The 22,043-nt window shown below is 48.0% G+C and overlaps 1 protein-coding gene and 1 pseudogene across 1 annotated transcript; one reads left to right on the forward strand and one right to left on the reverse strand.

The window, feature by feature from the left end:
• Positions 1–9,960: 9,960 nt before the first annotated feature.
• LOC120686905 lies at positions 9,961–10,915 on the forward strand. The gene is made up of 2 exons (XM_039969094.1): positions 9,961–10,139; positions 10,252–10,915. Exons 1-2 carry the CDS (start codon positions 10,014–10,016, stop codon positions 10,516–10,518), a joined length of 393 nt encoding a protein of 130 aa, XP_039825028.1. The 5' UTR covers positions 9,961–10,013; the 3' UTR covers positions 10,519–10,915.
• A 2,466-nt stretch (positions 10,916–13,381) lies between these two features.
• On the reverse strand, positions 13,382–19,360 carry LOC120684942 (annotated as a pseudogene).
• Positions 19,361–22,043: the final 2,683 nt, after the last annotated feature.

Consider the following 22,043-nt stretch of genomic DNA (forward strand, 5'->3'; position numbering starts at 1 on the left):
GTTCCAGGGACTTTTCTGCTAAAACCGAGGGCGAAAACGTAAATAAACATTAGATCTAAGGGCTGACGCGCAAAACTGCCAAGGGTGGACGGCGGGTTTGATTTCTGGAAAACTCAGGGGGGTCCGTGCAAAATTTTGGGCTTAACTGCGATTATTTTTCAAAGGCGGTGGACTGCGGGTTAATTGTAGAAAACTTCAGGGGTTCTTTAGCAAAAGTGCGGGGCGAACCGGTAAGTTTGGATCTGGGCGCTTGGATCTGGATCTGGCGGCTTAGAACAGATCGGCTCGAGATCTAATCTTGGCCGTTGATTCAGGATCGGGCGGTCACGGGCGGTTGGGGGCGCGGGCGGCGGCGCTGGGTCGCCGGAGCTCTGCTCCCGCGGCGGCGCTGCGCCGGAGACGCCAATCTAGGCCTTCCCGGGGAAAAATCGAGCGGGGCTGGGGTCTATAAGCCTCTAGGCGACACGCCTAAACCACTGGGGTATCTAGGGAGGTGGTGCGGGACTGGGAGCATGGCCCTCGACGGCGAGGGCGGCTCGGCGGCCACGGAGCTCGTCGGAGCGCGGCGCTCGGGCCGCGAGAGTGGGCTGCGGACTACTGTAACATGCCAAAAAGGGAGCACGGGCGGAGAATGTCCTCACCGAGCCTTGGAACGGGTGGGGCGTGTCGCGGAAGGAGGTCGCCGGCGAGGTCGAGCGGAGACGGCCGGTCGGAGGTGGTGGCGCGGTCGAAAACGTGCTGCAGAGTCGGGGCCGGGCGACGGCGGGCTCGGAGATGTTCTTGGCCTCCGGGCGGAGCTCGTGCGGTGGGTTTCGGGGGCTAGGGAGCGGCAGGGCGGCGGCTTCACGGAGGCGCCGAGGCCCGGTGCGGCGGAGCAGGGGCTCTGCGCGGCGGGGCAAGGCGAGGCGGGCGGAGCTAGGTTTGCGGGGCGGCGCGAGGGGTGGATGGGTGCAGGGGGAGTCGTGGGGCGTTAAAATAGAGGCCGGCGGGGATCCTGGGGGGTCGCGCTCGATGGTAACCCCGCCGAGATTTGCGGGCGAGGGGCGCGGCCGTTGCGCGGCGAGCGCTGCGCGGGGGAGAAGAACCTGCCAGTGGGGCCGGCCTGGCAGCGGGTGAGGCGGGGAGTGCGTGCTCGCGGCGTGGGAGCAGGCCGGGGCGTGCGGGCCGGGCGTGAGAGCAGGGAGGAGTGGGCGCGGCGAGCTGGGCCGTGCGGGTGGATCGGGCCCGAGTGAGAGAGGAGTGAGCTGGGCCAGGGAAAGGAAAGGAAGGATGGGCTGCTGCTGGGCCGGAGTGGGCCCGCGGGAAGGGAGAGGGAGACCTGGGCTGAGGTGGGTTTGGGGGTTTGCTGGGTTTGGGTTTGGGCTGGGTTAAGGGTGTGGGTTTTCTTTTTCCTACTCTTCTCCTTTCTAAATCTAATTCAACCAAAGTTTGAATTCAAATTTGAATTTGAATTCAAACCACACTCAAATAAAATTATGCACCAGCATGAATGCAACAAAAATTTAAACCTATGATAAATTTTAATTAATTAGGAACAAAAAAAAATTAGATTAAATGCCAACTAAACACAATAAACCTTAGAAAAATTTTAACTAAAGCCAATTAATTTATTAATAAATGCTGAAATTTAAATTAGGGTGTTACAGATAGGTCCACCATCACCAAGTCACTGGGCCGACACCGAGGAGAGTCCAAGAAGGCCACCAGCGAAGTCGGGAGCCCCCGAGCCGATTGGCAAGGGAGCCGACAGACCATGCCTGGCTTGCCAAACTCCAGCAGCAAGCCCTCGAACTCCTCGGCGCCGAACAGCGATAGGCGGGATGAACTCATTGACGAGTTCATGCCTGAGGAAGATCACCCGCCGCTCACAAGCATTCTTCTAGCACTAGAGACATAGGACATACCCGCTCTCATCTGGGGGCGGGTGTGGGGTGTGAAGAAGAAAATTACCAAAGGGATTTCCATGATCTATTTTTTCATGTGGAATCATGTCTCCATAACGTCCCTATTTATAGGCAAGAGTGGACACGAACGGCCCCAGCACCCAACGGGCCGGCCAAACGTGGCACGCCAAAAGTCTTCACCAAACTAAACCCCTCTCTTAAATGCCGGTGGAATGGGCCCGGTTCACCGAGCAACCGCCGCGCCACTCGGGCACGGGCGCCGCACGACCCACCAATGAGGGGCGGCCACGAGTAGGGGGGAAGCCAAGGCGCCCGCGGTTTGGTGATAAGACACGATGGCAGGCCTCGAGATTCCACGGCACCCGCGCTCCAGCCGGCCATCAAGACCGGTACGACTCCGTCACGCCAGCACTGGCGCCCGCCGAAAGCTGGGAACGCGGATAGGCAGATGGGATGCCCCGGCCAGGGATCATCAAGCCGAATCCAGCGGCTTCGTGGTTATCAAAACTGCAGAGCAACTCGGGGGCCTCTGATAGGGATGTAAACCCGGAACCCCTGACGGGCTTGACTCGTGTAGGGAAAGCCCAACCAGTCTCCTGGGCCGGACGCGGCGTGGCCCGCCAACCAGCATGGGCGGTTGCCCGACCTCCGGCTCATAAGCCAACACGGCTGGGAGCCCGACCTCCGGGGACACGTGTAGGCTCCCCGACCTAGCGCCCCTGGTCAGAGCCTTATCGGATGACTCGGGCCGTGTGCTTCAAGATTGCCGCCCCGCATGACAGGCGTGCCAGTCAAGATAGACCCCCGTACAGGCTCCACGATGCCTGTTACCCTTATCTTGCGGTGTAGACATAGGCTACAGTGCTCTCTGAAAGAGGGACAGTGCTGCAAGTGCGGGCCCCGCAACACTACGGGAGAGGGCGTCAACGGACGTCCCCTCCCACACCGTAATGATAGTTGCCCCTGTGCACCACTCCATTACGCCAGTGAGCGTGACCGGACGTCCCCCGCCAGACCTCGATAAGGCACCCCTCACAAGGCGTGCTGCCGTACGGGCAGGGGCTACGAAAGGAAGGGGTGAGGTAGCCCTGCAGATAAGGGGCGTAGTCCCAGGCGGACAAGACCGGAGGTGATCACCGAGTGACCATCCGAGTGACCAGGCTGTCCTAACTGGTCGAGGATGAGACAACACTTGGGCAAACTGTTGCCCAAGAAAGCCAGCCAGACTCAAGCCTCCCCACTCCCAACTGACCGAGTGGGCCCCGACGACTGACGAAGACAAAGGACTCCCAGACAGGGCCAAGACACAACACTAGATAAATGTAAATAGGGGGGCCCACCTTGGACTATAAAAGGAAAAGCCCCCCACGTAGGAAACGGTTGGACTCCTAGAGGTTCGACACTGCTTGACACCGCTTGTATGCTCCCCTCAGAACTTTGTGCACTAGGCTCGAGAGCAATATAGCAAGAACACCACCCCCCATACTGGACGTAGGGCATTTTCGGCCCGAACCAGTCTAAATCCTCGAGTCTTTGTGTGTTAGACCATATCCGATCAAGCGCACAACAAACGAGCAATCGAGTAGTTTAGTAGTCGCTCATTTCCCGCAGCGACAGCTTGACTCTGCTGACAGTAGATAACTGCCCAGAGTGCAACGGTTTCTACCGTGAAGACCGATCGTACAAGAAGCCACATGTCGACCAGAGCCCTCGTGGGCCGATCTTAAGAGATAGGGGCGATGACCGATGCACCCCTGTACATGATCGGTTGGGGGGCAGGGTTTCAGTGCATGATTGGCTGGGGGGGCAGGACCATGCTAAGTGATCCCGCAGGAGAAAGGATTTCTGCCAATGAGCGGGTTGAGCAGACTGCTGATGCTTGGCTTTCAGATGAGTACCCGCATAGTAGAGATCCAGAGAGAGAGCCTGTTCATGATAACGTTGATCGGCCTCGGTGGTGTCCAGCGGGTTTGACCAGATCGCAGAAGAGGCGAGTTCAGAGATTGCGTCAGACAGAGGCACTGGAAGAGGAAAGAAAGGAGGCTCTCAGGAGACGGGTCAGGTCAGAGGTTTGGCGTGTTAAGCTAAAGGCCGATGATAAGCAGCAATCAGGATCATCAGCTGCGCCTGTTAACATGGTTATTCTGCTTCCACCGATCCAAGCAGGCGGTTTCCAAAACCGTTCCTAATGGATGAGTTCCTTGATGATGAAGGGAAACTGGGGCATGGGTTCACATTGGCTGATGCTTTAGAAGAGGTAGATATTGGAGATGGAGATAGACCAAGGCCGATGTTTATTAGTGCCAAGATAGATCTTGAGTATAAACAATAGTTAGTGGTGCTGTTAAAAGAATATACGGATTATTTTGCTTGGGAGTATTATGAGATGCCGGGTTTGGATCGATCTATTATTGAGCATCGGTTATCTATTAAACCCGGATATCGGCCACACAGCAAGGTTCAAGATGGTGCAACCCTAAGATCCCACGAAATATAAAGGCCGAGATCACAAAGTTAATAGAAGCAAAGTTCATCAGTCAAATGCAGATATGCTGACTGGATATCTAAGGTGGTCCCTGTATACAAGAAGAATAGAAAGCTATGTGTGTGTATTGACTTCAGGGATCTCAACAAAGCTACGCCGATGGATGGTTACCCGATGCCAGTTGCCGATATGTTGGTTGATGCTGCTGCAGGACACAAGGTGATCAGTTTCATGGATGGGAATGCTGGATATAATCATATATTCATGGCTGAGGAAGATATTCATAAAACTACATTCAAATGTCCAGGACATGTTGGTTTGTTCAAACGGATTGTCATGACCTTTGGGTTGAAGAACGCTGGAGCAACATACCAGAGGGCCATGAATTATATCTTCCATGAGATTATCGGCAAGATTGTAGAAATTTATATTGATGATGTTGTGGTAAAGTCTAAAGGGCATCAGGAACATTTGGCCGACTTGCGTAAAGCCTTGCAATACACTAGAAAGCATGGATTGAAGATCAATCCTAACAAATGTGCATTTGGTGTGTCGGCTGGTCAGTTCCTTGGGTTTATGGTTCATGAAAGAGGAATTGAAATTAGTCGGAAGACTATTACAGCCATTAATCAGGTAGTGGCTCCAGAAACAAAGGTTGAACTTCAGTCATTGATCGGCAAGATTAATTTTATTCGGAGATTTATTGCTAATTTGTCCGGTAAAATACAGTCGTTCAGTTCTTTACGGTAGTTGAAGGCCGATCCGAAATTTGTGTGGGGAGAAGCACAGCAAAAGGTGTTGGATGAAATCAAATAGTATCTAACATCGCCTCATGTGTTGGTTCCGCCACAAAAGCACAAGCCGTTTAAATTATATTTATCGGCTGATGAACGTGCTATCGGATCGGCCCTTATTCAAGAGTTCGAGGGAAAAGAACGTGTGATATATTTCTTTAGTAGAAGACTCTTGGATGCTGAAACCAGGTATTCTCCTGTTGAAAGGTTGTGTCTTTGCTTATACTTTTCTTGTACCAAGCTTAGGCATTATCTGTTATCAGTTGAGTGTGTTGTGGTAAGCAAAGATGACATTATTAATTACATGCTCTCGTTGCCGATTTTGAATGTGAGAATTGGGAAGTGGATTCTGGCTTTATCAGAATTTGATTTGAGATATGAATCGACTAAAGCAGTTAAAGGGCAGGTCATGGTTGATTTTGTTGTTCAGCATTGTGGACCAGAGCTGGGAGTGTTTGATCTAGTTCCATGAACATTGTTCTTTGATGGTTCATCTTGTGTAGTTGGATCTGGTATTGGCATTGTCTTGGTGTCGCCTCGGGAGACAACATTTGAATTGTCTTTTCCAATAGAAACTGCGGCTACTAATAATCAGGCTGAATACCAAGCTTTGCTTAAGGGAATTCGGCTGTTACAAGAAATTAGGGCCGATGCAGTAGAAATATTTGGAGATTCCATATTGGTGGTCAATCAGTTGATCGGCATATATGACTATAAAAATGATATTTTACGGGTTTATCATGAGGAGTGTTGCCGATTACTGAAGGAATTTAAAAAGGTGACCATAGAGCATGTTCCCAAACTTTATAATGGTGATGCCAATCGGCTGGCGCAACATGCTTCTGGTTATCGGCCGATGGAAGGTGTAATGGCTTTGGAATTACCTGCTGATGATTGGAGGAAAGAGATTGTAGATTCTTTGGAAGATCCCTCCAAGAAAGTGAGCCAAAGAATCAGATTTCAAGCGACTAAATATGTGTTGCTTGAAGGGGAGTTGTATTACCAGACAATTGATGGAGTTTTGCTCAGATGCCTTGACAAAGAAGAAGCTAAGGTCTTAATGGGAGAAATACATGAAGGTGTCTGTGGTTCACATCAATCGGCGTACAAGATGAAGTGGATGATCAGGAGAAATGGATACTTTTGGCCAATCATGTTAGAAGATTGCTTTACTTATTATAAGGGTTGTCAAGGGTGTCAGAAATTTGACAATGTGCAAAGAGCACTGGCATCGGCTATGAATCCCATTATTAAGCCGTGGCCATTTAGGGGATGGGGAATTGATTTAATTAGACAGATTTATCCACCATCCAGCAAGAATCATAAGTTCATACTGGTGGCAACAGATTATTTCACCAAGTGGGTTGAAGCGATTCCTCTGAAGACTGTGACATCCAAGGAGATGATTGAGTTTATAAAGGAGCATATTGTTTATCGGTTTGGTACTCCGCAGACTATTACGACCGATCAAGGCAGTATGTTTATTTTAGAAGAGTTTGGAGAATTTGCTGCGAGTATGGGAATTAAATTGTTGAATTCTTCTTCATATTATGCACAAGCCAATGGTCAAGCAGAAGCCTCCTATAAAGGGATCATTAAGTTGATTAAGAGAAAGATTGAAGAGCAGCCAAAGAAGTGGCATACGACTCTTAATGAGGCTTTGTGGGTATACAGGATGTCTTGCCATGGAACTACCAAGGTATCTCCGTATCAGCTAGTATATGGATATGAAGCTATACTTCCTTGGGAAATTCGGCTTGGTTCCAGGCGGGTTATGTTTCAGGATCAGTTGGCAACTGAGAATTATGCTGCGCTGATGAAAGACGAGTTGGAAGATTTGGCTGGACATCAGTTGAACACTCTCATTAATATTGAAGCCAATAAAGCTAGAGTGGGCCGACGGTATGATTAGAAAGTCAAAGCCAAATCTTTTGACCAAGGGGATTTGGTATGGAAGCTGGTTTTGCCGATAGAAACTAAGGATCCCAAGTTCGGCAAATGGTCACCGACGTGGGAAGGGCCATACAAAATCAGCAGATGTGTTCCTAGAAACGCGTACATTCTAGAAACATTGGAAGGAGAAGAGTTTTTTAGTGCGCTTAATGGCAAATATCTGAAAAAATACTACCCAATTGTGTGGGTAGATGCATAGCCGATTGTACCAAAGATCGGTTGGTTTCAAATATAGCCAATGCAGAAAAGGTATCACCTTTAGTGCAAAAATAAGAAAGAGTTTGATCGTAATGGAACACGTTCAGGTGCTTTCGTGGCCGATACAATGTATATCGCCCTTAGATAAAAAAATACAATCCAAACGCATGATTAGAGTTTGGTTTGGATTTCATGCTATGATTTTATCGAAATTTTTTGATGATGGTCTTTCGATTTTGGATAGTGGGGATGTATTGGATCATTCAGTATAACGATTGTGGATTGCAATATGAAAATTAAAAAAATCGAGACAAGATAGAAGCAAAAGGCGGAAGGGGAGGAGGCTCGCCCATTGATTATATTTACAAAAGAGTCAGATAGGCTATTACATGGTACAACCTAATCCGACTCATCTCCGAAGAGATTGCTGACAACCCCATCCAAACTCACATTGTCGACGATGGTGTCAGCAACGAGGCTGAGATCGTCAACCAGCTCGTCGAAGTCCTCCCGCGCCGCGCCCCACTCGGGGAAGACCGGCTCCCACTGGCGGAAGTCTGCCCCGGACATAGTGGAGACCACGGCGATGGCCCTGGCGGCACCCGCATGAACTCCGTGGCCGGAGACCTCCTTGACGCGGGAGGGGATGTTCCGCAGATGCACGACGACGGTGCTTCCCCGAGCATTTACAGAGTCTACTATGGCGACTCGGGAGGCCTCGAGGAGGATCTGGACTTGGGACTCCAGGTCTCGAACAAGAAAGGGTTAGAGCAAGAAATCAAATATGATCGCGAAGGAAGGTGTAGTCAGAAAGGCTTACTGGCAACCCTATCAGCGAAGGAGAGCTGGCCGCGGATGACGACCTGATCCGTCTACGCCCGATCGAGATCGCGGCGGGCCTTGTCGCGTTGACGGAGGAGGTCGCGGATGAGTCCCTGGGTGCCCTCGTCCAGGGCCTGGAAGTTGTCAGGGAGCTCGGCGTCGGCTTCCCTGCAGAAATAAAAAACTGGTTAGATGCAGATCTGGAGGGTAGCATTGGTGGAGAACAGAAGCATCTTACCCGAGACGGTGACGGAGCTGCGGAGGAGCATTAGAAGAACCCTCGCCGGCGCGCTTGTTGCTGGCCATTTGCTCGGAAGAAGAAAGGAAGACAGGGGTTTTTGGATAGGGTAAAGGAAGAAGAAGGCGAGGAAGGCTTTGGCCGATAGAAGAACTACAGTGCCGATGGGGTAATTTATAGCCCAAAGTGAAGGAGGTAAATCGGTTGCGGTGCGCTGGTACAGTTTTTACCCTTGGATTTAATTGAGAAGCGTATGGGTAAAAAGACGGAAGGTAAATCGATTGATTCCCGTTGTGTGGACGAGGAGGGGAAAGGTTGAGGGAAAAGAAGAGATTTTCGTTCGCAGCCCGCACGGCAAGCGAGATGGGAGTAATGAGAAGACTGTTCGGCAGCGTGATCATGACACAGATTAATTTCGAAACAAAAAGAGTGTTTTTTTTCTCCGAAATTGGGGGCATGTGTTCACACCAGATTTTGACACGTGTCAAGGAAGAGTGTTGCAAAGGAGAAAAGATGCTGCATGATACGAACGATGGATTTGGAAGGGTGATCGTGCATCGCCGTTGAAGATCTTGTTGACGAGGAAGGGGGAGTTGACCAGATATTTTGGCTTTGGTTGGACAAGAGTTATCTCATTTTAGAATTACTTTTTGTTTTATAGAATAGAATCGTGCTTTGCCGTAATCGGCTAGAATTGTGTTAGCAAGGGGTATAAATATAAGCCCTCCGGCTATTGTAAAGATAGATACACATCCAAACAAATAAACTTTACTACTTGCAATTTACTTTCTCGTCGGCGACTTCGCTATTTTTTTCTTTTCCGCGAGTTCTTTCGAGCTGATCAAGGACGCCTCACATTCAAACGACTTGGTTTGCTGGTAAGTCTTCGTTTACCGAGTAAATCTGAACTTTAGTTTCCGGGCGCATCGTTGTGGTTTCGTTCAGATCTATTTAAAATTTACCAAATCTAAGTTTTGATCTCGGGCGTATTGCTGTGTTCTCATTTCGATCTATTCACAAATTACCCGGCTTAGTGATATATTTAATCGGTTGTAAGCTCTTTGTTTATCACGATAAACCTTATAAAGCTAATTAGATTGGTTACCAGCTTTAGCTTTATCCAGATCCACACATTCGTGGGTTTGTACATTATTACCTGGCACGTGTCGGCTCAAGTCTAGCCATCTAGTTGCATACCGGTATCGGCAGCTCATTGCCGATTCCCTGTACATCGCCTTTATTACACGTTTTTTATACCCGATCTGCTGTCGTTTTTTGTATCGGCAGAGCCTTGCCGATACGCCGTGTGAGAGTGATTCGGAAATCCAGCCAATACACTCTTCAATTTGACTGTTTGCTGTTTCTTTATCAATTTACAGGTCAAATTGGCTGGCACACCTTGGTTTGAATCAAATGGAGCTATTAGACTTGGTGTGTGATGTTTCGCGTCAACAACATCCTCCACAGGCCACAGCAGTTACGCAGTGCACTGCAGCGCAACGCATCGCGTCGCGTTCGCGTCCCCAGTCCTCCTCTACCCTGCTCCGCTCTGCGCAAATAAATGCCACGCCTCGTCACAAAACCTCCCCTTCCTCTCTGCCTGCACACCCTGCCACAAGATGGCTTCATGTTCCTCATCACCATGGCCACCCATCCCTCCCCTCCTGCTCCTCCTCTTCTTCTTCTTCGTCCTCCTCGCCTCCCCCTCCTTCGTCCTCACCGCACCAGCGGCCTCCTCCCAACAGGTAAGCGTCTCCCTCCTTCTCAATCTCTCTACATGTTCCTCTCTCCGTCTCTCGTGCGGTTGGTTGGTTGGCGGCACCCAACATTTACTTGCTTCGTGTGTGCGACCTGCAGCCGGCTGAGAGCGGCGGCAATGCGACTGCGGCGTGGACGCCGCGTCTGCGTAAGACGTTCCTGGACGGCGGCGTGGAGCGATGGCGCGGGCGGCGGCTGGTGGGCCGGTTCCAGGTGTGCGCGGTGTGCACCTGCTGCGGCGGCGCCCACGGGATGTGCATCCCGGCGCCCTGCTGCTACGCCATCAACTGCAACATCCCCAACCGCCCCTTCGGCGTCTGCTCCTTCACCCCGCGCACCTGCAACTGCCTCAACTGCCACCTCTAGCCGGATCCTCCTCCAGGCTCGCCGATGGCGACCAAGAGACGTCACCGATGGATTCATGGTGAGGGGTTCTGTCTGTTTGAGGTCTCAGCAGATTGGTAGTGGTGCTAGTAATATATATACTCTCCTACATTGTAGCCATTCCATGACTCGTAAAGTAGCAAGTGTGGTGATGGTTGGGGTTGATTCAGCCTTTTTGTGCGATTTGTTGGTCCAAACTTGAATTGAACTGTGGATATAGTCGAATCACTAGCATCTTTCTTTTGCTTTGCCTCACAGTAGTGATGAGCTTTGTTTGTTCTTGCCCTCTTGGAATTTGTCAGTGGTGGTACAATTAGGAAGGACAAACATGTGCGGTGCTGATTTCCAGTGAATTTATATTAGGAGAAATTTAGGCACATTTGTGGATTATCAAGTTCGTAACGATGATGATTTCTTTTGGTATCAAGATGGTTTGCCAACTCGACACGTTTCCAAGATAGGTTTTTTTCTTTTTTTTTGTGTCATGGATTGCCAATTTTAACTCCTACGCGTTTTCTCTGGCCATGGTTTTAATTGCTGTGATTGTACGTTACAGAGGCAGAGGAGAGACTCTTTTATCATGTGGTTGGTGCGGGGATGCAGTTTGTTGTGTTAGTGATGACCATCAGCTTATGTTACCGCAGTTAATCTGATTTCTTGAGTTTGACAACAAAATTTAATGAAAATAAACATTCAGGTGTTTCAATAAACAATACTGTTATGGTTTTTTAACTTACTTGCACAACCTTAATGAAAAATAACAACAGCTCCTTTGTTATTTGTTACTTTTATTTTAAACTTGAAACCTGATCCTTTTTATCATAAATAAGAAAGTTTGGCAGCATGTCTGTTATGTTATGTTGCATAGAAGTGGCATAACATGCCTCTGTTCTTGAGTTGTCCTTACGATTCCTGTACCTGTAAGCCTGATCTGTTCTTCAACGGAAGTCAATGGTGTAGTTGCACACTGTCTGTTTTACACTCTTGTTTTCGTCTCAAGCCTTTGTCCCAGTTGACGATACGTTCATGCTTTCATGGCGTTGTCGTTGACACACGTAGATTTCTGTCCTATTCGCCTCTTCCGTTTCAGCTCGCCAGTTGCTTGCATGTGCCAGCTGCCTTGATTTAAGGGTGGCAATGTATTACATTGGCCACATATGAGTCACTGTCTTCCCTCTGCATTTTTCTCTCCATGTTAGAGCATCTCTAAGAGTTTGCTATTTTTAACTTACCAAATCTTGTAATTTGCCAACTCCTAAAAGATTTGCCAAACTAAAAAAAGAATGCATCTCTAAGAATTTGCTATTTTTAACTTGCCAAATCTTTCTTTCTCACTTATATATTTGCATCAGGAACCCTTCTCCATTTTTTATTTCTTTTTTTCACCCACCCACCTGGCTTCTCCTCGTGAGAAACGCCGATGCCAAATCGGAGCCGCTCGCGTATATTTGCGCGCTCGAGGCAGGTTTTTTCTAAGTTGCCAAAAAATGCCAAGTCCTTTGCCAAACTATTGGAGAGGTATTTTTTGTTGTTTTTGCTAAAACTCAAAGATGCCAACCTGATTTGTCAAACTGTTGGAGATGCTCTTACTTCTTCGGGTTCCAAATTCGTTGCCTTTTATTTGCATTACTTGCTCCATGCTACTCCTAATAATAATTTCCAAATTTAATTTTATTAATTAGGATACCGAGAGATGGTCTCCAATAATATTGCAATGGAGCATCTAAATTATACTATTTTACTTAATGGGGTATATGCTATGGAACGATTTTACAATTAACCAGCAAGTCAACCTTGTATTATTGATACGGATGAATTTTGAACTAGTAATCGTTAACGTTAAAAATATTGGACTTAGTATAATTCTAGATGTATTTTCTGGAGATCCATGCAACACTCTACAGCCGCATCCTATTTTTGATTCATAGTAGAAAGTGATAGGTGATTATGTCATTATGTGGCTGAAAGTGGTTTTCTTGGATAGACTCTGACGTTATTATGTGTTGGGAAATGAATCAGGAAAAGTAGTTATTTATTAAGCTCCTTGCATCTTAGACCTTTCAGATAATCACATTACAAAATTTACCTAGAAGCGATTCTTTGTAAAAAAATATTGTTTGGCAAAACTTCTCCATAATCATCATGCGCTTAGCTTTTCATCAGTGACGAATCTAGCCAAGATATGAAGAGTCTCATCTCCCTTCTTTTCTTCTTCCTCTGATCCCTTCTATGCTTCCTCCTCTCACCAACCTTCTTCATTCTTTCTTCTCAAAAATAGAGGAGGGTTTAGAGGGATCCATTGATCTTGGAGAGGTAGAGTGGCTTGAGCCCCTTAGCCTGCGGTCTTTCTTAGATCTGCCCTTGCTTCTCGTTGAGAATTAGAAGTCGGCAAGGCATGGTTGACAGTTTTAGAGGGTTTCTGTTTTCTTTTTCTTTTTCTTTTTCTTTTTAACACTTGGATTGCATGATGAATCAATAACACCCATGTGACAAATTATATCGCTTCCTCGTGAATCGTTGTTGGTCAAAGATTGAAAACTTTTCACCGGACGCACAATAGAGGACCACAACCATTTCTCGACCGGAGAAGTTCCGAGACCAAGGAAATGCGCATGGCATGCCGACAACAGGAACTGCAAAATGGAATTGGGATGGACACAATCGAAGGAAGACCGGCACAACTATTGGCCATCGATCGCTTATTTAATTTGCAGCCACAGCCCTGCCCATATTTTTTTAGATAAAGGATAACCAATCCGGCCTCTATGACGAGGCATACACAGCCAAAGAAACAAAGTTTGCAAAAAACTGAATAGGGCACACTAGTCTCTAGAAAGACACAGAACTAGTAGAAGTGATAGACATGCTTCCACCCTCCTTTAACTAAATCAAGAGCAATTGTCTCAAGAAGTCTGCTCAAGCTGGAGAAAGCGTCCTTAGCGTGCTCCTCATGCTGTAGTTGAGCCCAGAAACGAAACCAATATGTTCCCTAAAGATGACCTGCAAAATCGAGTTAACTTTGATTTTGTTAAAAATAATATCATTGCGACATCTCCAAATCGCCCAACAAACAGCAGCAACCCCCACCCAGATGATATTCCTAATCTTTTTAGATTGATTAGAAAGCCAAGAATTAAACATATGACGAATTGATCTAGGTGGCGTTAAACCAGTAGCATAAAAGATAATCCTCCAAACCATTCTTGCATATGAACAAAGCAGGAAAAGATGTTCTATAGTCTCATTACTATTACATCCACAACATTTTTGGTTTCCTGCCCAGTTCTTCTTAGCAAGATTGTCTTTAGCTAATAGTATCCCCCTTTGAAGAAACCAGAGAAAAATCTTAATCTTTAGAGGAATCTTCAATTTCCAGATTAGCTTATGTCTAAAAGGCGGCTGTGTATCTAAACAGTGCAGATATAAAGATCGAACAGTAAAAGACCCTGATTTGGTCAAAATCCATTTAAACGTATCCGACCCACCCACCAGTTGAATATGCGCGATCTGAGCTAGAAGGTTTTGCCATTCCACAAGTTTGTTACCCACCAACGCCCTCCTAAAATATAAATTGAGAGGCCTTGTAGCCAAAACACTGGCCAGAGTCGCATGAGGATGCCTCACAACCTTGTAAAGTGATGGGTATTTATCTTTGAATGGCATTTGCCCTTCCCATATGTCATCCCAGAACCTAGTTTTGATCCCGTCTTTAATTGTGAAGGAGCCTTTGGCAAGAACCTCATCTTTGATCTTCAAAAGACCTCTCCAGAAATGAGAGTCATAAGACTTTGCCTGCACCTGCGTGAGAGACTTGGATCCTAGATATTTGTTCGTTAGTATGGTTTGCCATATACCGTTAGTATTAAACAAATTAACTAACCATTTTGCCAACAAGCATTTATTCTGTAGCTACAGATTTAAGATACAAAGTCCCCCTTGATCTTTAGGGCAACATAAGATGTCCCATTTGGCAAGTCGATACTTGTGCTTATTGGAAGAACCTTGCCAAAAAAATCTCGATCTAAAATGGTCAAGATTTTTTAGTACACCTTTTGGGATTTCAAAAAAGGACATCATAAATATGGGTAGGCTACTAAGTACCGAATTTAACAAGACCAAACGGCCCCCATAAGACAGGTACTTAGCTTTTCAACAAGAGAGTTTTTTCTCAAAATGTTCTTCAACCTTTCGCCACTCAGAATTTAGTAGCTTTCTATGATGCATAGGATTCCCAAATATCTAAAAGGGTATTCCTCGGCATTACAACCAAAGAGATCAATATAGATGTCCTGCATCTCTTTAGCTACTCCATAGCAGAAAATTTCACTCTTGTGGAAGTTGATCTTTAACCCAGATAACTGTTCAAAAGCACAAAGCAACAGTTTAAGATTCTTAGCTTGTTCCAAGTCATGATCAATAAAGATGATGGTGTCATCGGCATATTGTAAGATAGACAAACCATCATCCAAAAGGTTAGGTATAACACATCTTATTTGACCATCGTCTTTTACCCTCTTAATGATGAGAGCCAGCATATCCGCAACAATGTTAAATAAAATGGGTGACATAGGATCTCCTTGACAGAGCCCTCTCTTAGTTTGGAAGTATGGACCAATTTCGTCATTGACTTTGATCCCCACACTTTCGGTAGAAATCATCCCTTCAACCCATCTACATCACTTAGGAGAAAACCCTTTCATGCGTAGCGTTTGTTGAAGGAAAGACCATTTTACTTTGTCATATGCCTTTTCAAAGTCAATTTTGAAAATGACCCCATTCTATTTTTCGGTATGCATTTCATGGATAGTTTCACGTAAAATGACTACTCCTTCCATGATATTCCTGCCTAGCAAGAAGGCAGCCTGCATAGGACCCACTACTATTTGGGCAATATTGTTCAACCTATTCGTAGCAACTTTAGTAAAAATTTTAAAGCTAACATTAAGGACGCAAATGAGTCTAAATTGTTGAATTTTCGTTGCCTCCTAAATTTTTGGAATTAGCGTAATGATTCCAAAATTCAGACTGAAGAGGTTCAGGTCCTCGTTATGGAAGTCCGCAAAAAGAGCCATAAGGTCGTCCATAATTACTTCCTAGAAGACTTGATAGAATTCAGCCGGGAACCGTAAGGACCAGGAGCCTTGTTGTGTTCCATTTGAAAAACAGCATTTCTCACTTCAGACATAGTGAATTCACTAGTGAGCATCTCATTATCCTCTTGGGTCACTTGTGGAATATCCTGAATTCGATCTTCCTCAAGTGTAATGTCCGAAACATCTGGAGACCCGAACAAGTCCTTATAAAACTGAGTGATATAGCTCTTAAGCTGGGCATCACCAATAATAACTCCTTGATCATTTTCAAGTTTATAAATATGTTGTTTTCGGTGTTTCCCGTTAGCTACTAGATGGAAGAATATTGTATTATCATCTCCCTGTAGAAGTGTTTTCACCTTTGCTCTCTCATACCACTTAATTTCTTCCTCCCTCAAAAGAAGAACTAGCCTCTCTTTCAGATAGTGCTTAAAATTAACCTCTTGATCTGAAAGAGAGGTAATCTCAGCCTTCTTATCTAACTTCTCTAATAGAGCTAGAAGTTTCTTCTTTTCTTTTCTGTATGTTCCTGCCGTATGCTTGGCCCAGCCTCGAAGATGCTGTCTGAGCCTACGAATTTTATTCTGCCACCTCTCCAGAGGAGTACATCCAGACGTTTCAGATTGCCAAATGCTTACAACCATCGTAGAAACCATCCCTAATCAACCATCATCTCTCAAATTTAAAAGGGAATTGGTTTGAGTGGTGTATGGATGCACCAGTATTAAGAATTAGAGGAGTGTGGTCTGAAATATTTCGATCTCTTGGTTCTACCGTCGATAGCGGGAACTTATCTTCCCAATCTGTACTAACCAGAACTCTATCAAGCTTCTCAAAAGTCGGATTGTCACCAGGACCCGCCCATGTAAATTGGCACCCAGACATAACATTCTCTTTGAGATCAAAAGATTCGATAACAGCATTGAACAAGTTTGGCCATTTGAAGTCAAACACCCCAGAACTCTTATCTTCCGGCCTTCTCATAATATTGAAGTCCCCTCCAATTAAATACGGAATAATCTCCTTTGAGCATGTGTTTGCCAATTCGACCAAAAACTCCTGCTTGTTTTGATATTGTGCTGGGCCATACGCCGTATATAGCACAAATTTGAAACCATCGCTTTTGCATCGTAAGGTAAATTTCACATAGAAATCTCCCTCTGCAATGGCTCCAATATCAAAAACCTGTAGATCCACACCTAGTAGAATGCCTCCAGATCGACCATGAGGGGCCATACTATGCCAAAGGAAGTCCCGGCCCGCACAGAGGTTCTTTAAAATACGATCTGGAAAGTCAACCCTACCAGTCTCGGAAAGAGCGATGAAACTGATTTGCTCTTCCGTAACCAAATCAGACAAAAACCTATGTTTAGCCAAGTCACCTAGACCTCTGCTATTCCAAAAAACCACTTTCATTTGATCACAAATTTGGAAGGGGTTTTTGGTTTTTTTGGGACTTTGCCATGTTTAAAATTTTTGGCAGTGTTAGACCTTTTCTTCTGATGGACCGGAGACAGATCGATAATGTGATTCGACTCTAGGTCTTGCAAGTTCTCATTCAGATTACCACAAGCGTGGCTGAGAACTGCATCAAGTCTAGCATCCCTTTCATCATCACTCTCATCTGGTAATTCAGTCGATTTTACATTACATTTTTTCTTATTAGCAAGAATCACCATCCTATCTATTTCTAGATTTTTAATTTTGACAGAAGAAGCTTTAACAATTTCATCAGTATGGCCTAATTTGAAGCCTACCCTACTAAGGTTTGAAATAACATGCGAATCTGAAAAGCTGGTAAAAGATGTACCTGGTTCAAGGTTCTTTTTTGCAGCCACTCGCGAAGTTTTGTGTAGGGTGTGTTCATCCGCCTTGTCCTTATTCCTGACGCTCCTTCGGATTTTGGTGGTCTTGATCGGATCAGCTGCAGCTAGAGCTGAAGTGGGGATGACGTCAGGCGTCTGACCCCCACCCGCGAATGAAGAAGAGGCGGGGTCGCCTGGCCCATCCCCGTGGTCGAAGAGGCGGTGAGCTCGTGGCCCCCATCCGGTGCTGAAGAGTGGACTGGGGGCCCATGGCTCCCACCCGCGGACGAAGGGGCGGTAAGCGGCACTCCCTCTCCCGCCGAGAGCGGGGGGACCGCCCCTGCCGCAGTGTCTCCAACAGAAAGGTCCTAGTCGCCGTCCGCACGCAACGGGACAGCAACCAAGGAACCCTCCACCTCGCAAGGTACCTGCACCACAAAGCTAGAAGCAGCGACGGGAAGACTCCCATCACTAGAGTGTACAACAGTATCAACACCTCTCTTCTAGGGCCTTGTATGCAGCTGCTGAGAAGATTCCAACAAAGCCTGGAACCTCGCGGACTCCTCCTCAGTTGGCGGGGAATAGGGTCTATCCTCGCCATTTGCCTCCACCATGACCTTAACACTGATTTCCTCTAGCAAACTCTCACAAGCTTTGTCAAGGACCTCATCAATTAAGGCGGCTTCTTGCTGAGAAAAACCTATGGTCTTTTTACCAGTTTGTTGATCATTAGGTGCCTCAGGCTGTGGAGCTGCATCCTGAGGGGCATCTGACATGTGTTGATCACCATTACCATCCAAACCGCCTTGTGAACCATCATTCATTCCGGTGTCAGCATCATCACCCAGTAAGTCATCATCCTCTAGGTTAAAAGGATCATCATCTACCACTTCCTCAACATTGAAGTAGACTCGATAGATGCTTCTATTGACGCAGATATCCTCCATTTTTGGAATCTCTTTGACATCGAAAACAGCCACCAGAATACGAACCTCTCCAGTAAGACGAAGGTGATTCATATCCACCTTCTGAGTGGCACCGACCATTGACCCCACAGCCTAAAGGGGTAAAAAAGCACGGAGCGGAGTAGGAACATTCGTCACAGAAAGCCAAACTTGGTCCAGTACCATGATGGGCTTGACCTCTGAATCGAATTCCTCGAAGATGAGAACTCCCTCCTTGTTCTTGGTAGTGACGGTGCGAATCGCAACCATACGATCTAGCTCAACCTTAGAAGGAAAGGGCACTAAGAAAGCCTTAACACCATGCTCCTGCACTGCCTAATCTCAGCGAACCGGAATAATCCATGCCAACTCGGACTTAAGCAACTCAGTCGAGACTGCACCCTCCTCCACAGTGATCAGAGCGGAAACATTTGCACTTGCCATAGGAACAGTATGAAAAGGTCGAGCCACCTGAATACAGAAGAAACCTAGCCCATCGGAAGCGGCTCCGCAATATGAAACGGACGGCTTAGGCCCTTTAAGCTGCGGGCACTTGCTAGTGTAGTGGTCCTCCGTGCAAATCGTGCAATCCAGCTTGAAATTTGCCTCGTCCTTGCGCTTCCGCTTCTGCTTGGCCTGCTGTGTAAGATCCGCCAACGCAGCAGCATCACTAGCGGGATCGACCAACGCAGCACCACTTGCCTGGTCTTCGTCGACAACCGGAGCACCCCGACCCCTGCCCCGACCCCCTGGCCACATCCCCCACCACGACGTAGATTAGGGTTGCCAGTATCGATCGTCGCAGGTTGGGGCACCCCACGCCCGCCGCCTCTGTTGCCTTGGGAACCGCCTGGACCTCCGCTGGGCATGGTCTGGTTGCCATCAGCGCCTCGCCCGGCTGGGTGTCCCGCGCCCACACCCCCTGCAGGCGGAGGGGATTGACCGCGGCCTGGAGTGCTGCGTCCCTGTGGATTGCGTCCATGGGCACCAAATCTCCCTCGCGCACGACAGCCATGAGCAACCTGCCCGCCGGACATGACGATGGCAGCGTAGGTCTTCCGTAGGTGCGTATCGGGAATGAGAAGCAGTCTGACCAGGGAACGTGTAGGCCGAACGATCGCAGGCTCTTTCCTCGGCCCAGACCTGAAGAGAAGTCTAGGCCCAGTCCGGTTAGCCTCCGAACCCGAACTGGTGTTTCGCTTGGAGAGGGATGGTGAATTTGAAATTGGGACCGACGGGAATAGCGAATCGCCGCCAGTCCTTGCCCCCCTCCTACCGCCGGCCGCCGCCAATGCCGGAAGGATGATGTCGCCCAAGGTCTTCGCCGGCGAGACCCTCCTAGGCGGCAGAGGGCCTTTCCACACCTTCTTCCACGGCGGCACCGCCGGATGAAGCGCCGCCGACTGAGAACCCGGCCTGGATTGCCGGGAGGAAGGCGTCACCGTCGGAATTGAAGCCTCCTGTTGAACATTGGAACACCCCGAAGAAGAAACACCAGCCGCTGCAGACTCGCGGCGGCCCGAAGCTAGCACCTCAGCATCTCCAAGATCTTCACACTCAGAGTCTGAATATGTCAAAGTGATCGGGTGCTCTAGCCTAAGAGGGGGAGGGGGTGAATTAGGCACTAATAAAAACGTAGACCTATGGCTCCAACTAGTTTGCACAAAGCTTAAACTAAAACAAGCTATCTAGATGTGCAACTAGGTTGTTCTAGTGTAAAACCCCTATCCCAAAAGAGTTTAGCAACCTATAGCCTTTCCTATCAAGAAACTATTCTATGAAAGTAAAGGCATACAAATTACTAGAATGAAATGCGGAAGCTTAAAGAGCGGGATAGGAGATAGCAAACTCTTGACGCGGGTGTTTATCCCGTGGTTCGGTTAGCCACAAAGGCACACCTACATCCACGTTGTTGTAGCACTCACTAAGAGTATTGCTACTCGGCCACCAAGTCTCTTCCGTGAACACAATCACGGTCACCTTGGCCCCGGGTTCCACTAAGGAGCTTCTCCACAAAGGATGGGGGTCTCCACGTCCCCCGCACAAAGGTGTCGTCGCCGCTCCACACCAAGTCGGAGGGTCGATGACGTTGCCGGCGAGCTCCACGCTCCAAGGTGCCGGCGCACCAAGCTCTTGTTTTGGTTCACTAATGAACCACAGCACAAAGGCTCTAAGCCTTGCAAACTCACTCACTAAGAGCTAATCCTTTACACAACACTCTCAAAGTGTGCTAAGGGCTAAGGATATGATCTTGATGCTTTTGTATGGCTTGGAGATGTTCTTGGGTGTGTGTGGGATGTCCAGCAACTCCAGCAATCTTCAAATGGCCGGGGTGAGGCATATATATAGGCCACCAAGTCTTGTAGCCGTTGCTCCAACGGTTAGCTGAAAATCTGCGTACCACCGGAAGAACCGATGCCTCTTGGCAGGGTAGCGTCGGTTCATCCGGTCACTCATAACACGAAGTAGCCGTTGGACTCCTGATGGCTGACGCAGAGACCACCGGTTGAACCGATGCTTTGCACCGATGCCTCACCGGTTCAACCGGTGCTGAAGGAATCTTCTCCTGGACGCTGACGTCATTACACCGGTGGTATGCACCGATGCCCCATCGGTTGAACCGGTGCTGAAGACACTTCTCCTGGGCACCTGACATCGTCTCTGGTACAAAGGACGGCCAATGCACCGATGCCCCTTTTTGACCCGTCGGTTCAACCGGTGCCTATAGGCTGACTTGGCTTCGACTCCCTTCTGCACCAAAGTACCATGGCGTCGGTTCTTCCGACTACCATCGGATGCTCCGATGCCCATGGCGTCGGTTCTTCCGGTGCTACTGACCGAAGAGCTTTCAGGGCGCTGCCCTGAGACCCGCGAGGGGTGGCTCCCCCTCGACCCCCGTCCGCTAACCGGGTAGCGGAACCCCCGTAGGGGCTGCCCTTCGGGCCTTGCTACGCCTATTTTCTCTTTCTCTTTGTCATCACTTGAACCTAAAAGCCTGAGAATGATCATCTTAACAATCATATTAGTCCAAGTGTTGTGTTGTCATTCGATCACCAAAATCACTCGAAATGGCATAAATGGTGCCATGTTCGTTACAATATGATGCCCAAAATTTCCCCATGCCAGCCCTGAGGTTAGCAGAGAAGCTCGATCTCCTCTTTAGCGCGCTAGAGCAAGTAACGATCTTTTGCCGGGTTGGAAGTTGCACCTCCATCCTTGGCCTTGCACTGGCGCAGTGCAAGACGAACTGAAGGAGCGAGCTTGATATGAGGAGGCATGGGAGAGGGCCGCCGCTTCGCCGGAGCCGGCGGCCGGGAGGCCACCGTCGAAGGCTAGGTCGCCGGGGAGAAGGCTAGGTCGCCGGGCGACGGCGAGGCTGATGGATGGCAGATTCGTATCGCTCGGTGATCTTCTCCCACTTTCTAAGAAGTCTATATACAGCCCTGCCCATATACAAAGACAGTGTTGATCTCCGTCTCTTTTTCCATACACATGACATTGGACATGCCAATGCCATCGATCATAGCTAGGGTGGCGACTGTTGCAGTCCTGCATCGACTGCAGCTGCCGTCCAGGTAAACAAGAACGCCATGGCACTGTGTTTTGGTGCAGCGTCCTCGTTCATGGTCACGACCAGCTCAAATATGCATATATATGCAGAAGGG

The sequence above is a fragment of the Panicum virgatum genome, chromosome 8N, assembly GCF_016808335.1.
Source record: "Panicum virgatum strain AP13 chromosome 8N, P.virgatum_v5, whole genome shotgun sequence".
In the NCBI taxonomy this organism is placed as follows: domain Eukaryota; kingdom Viridiplantae; phylum Streptophyta; class Magnoliopsida; order Poales; family Poaceae; genus Panicum; species Panicum virgatum.

Bases quoted from the DNA above. Each gene is read 5' to 3' on its own strand.
- LOC120686905 (XM_039969094.1), top strand. From the start codon at position 10,014: ATGGCTTCATGTTCCTCATCACCATGGCCACCCATCCCTCCCCTCCTG. The intron at 10,140-10,251 runs GTAAGCGTCTCC...TGCGACCTGCAG, and splicing joins CAGCGGCCTCCTCCCAACAG to CCGGCTGAGAGCGGCGGCAA.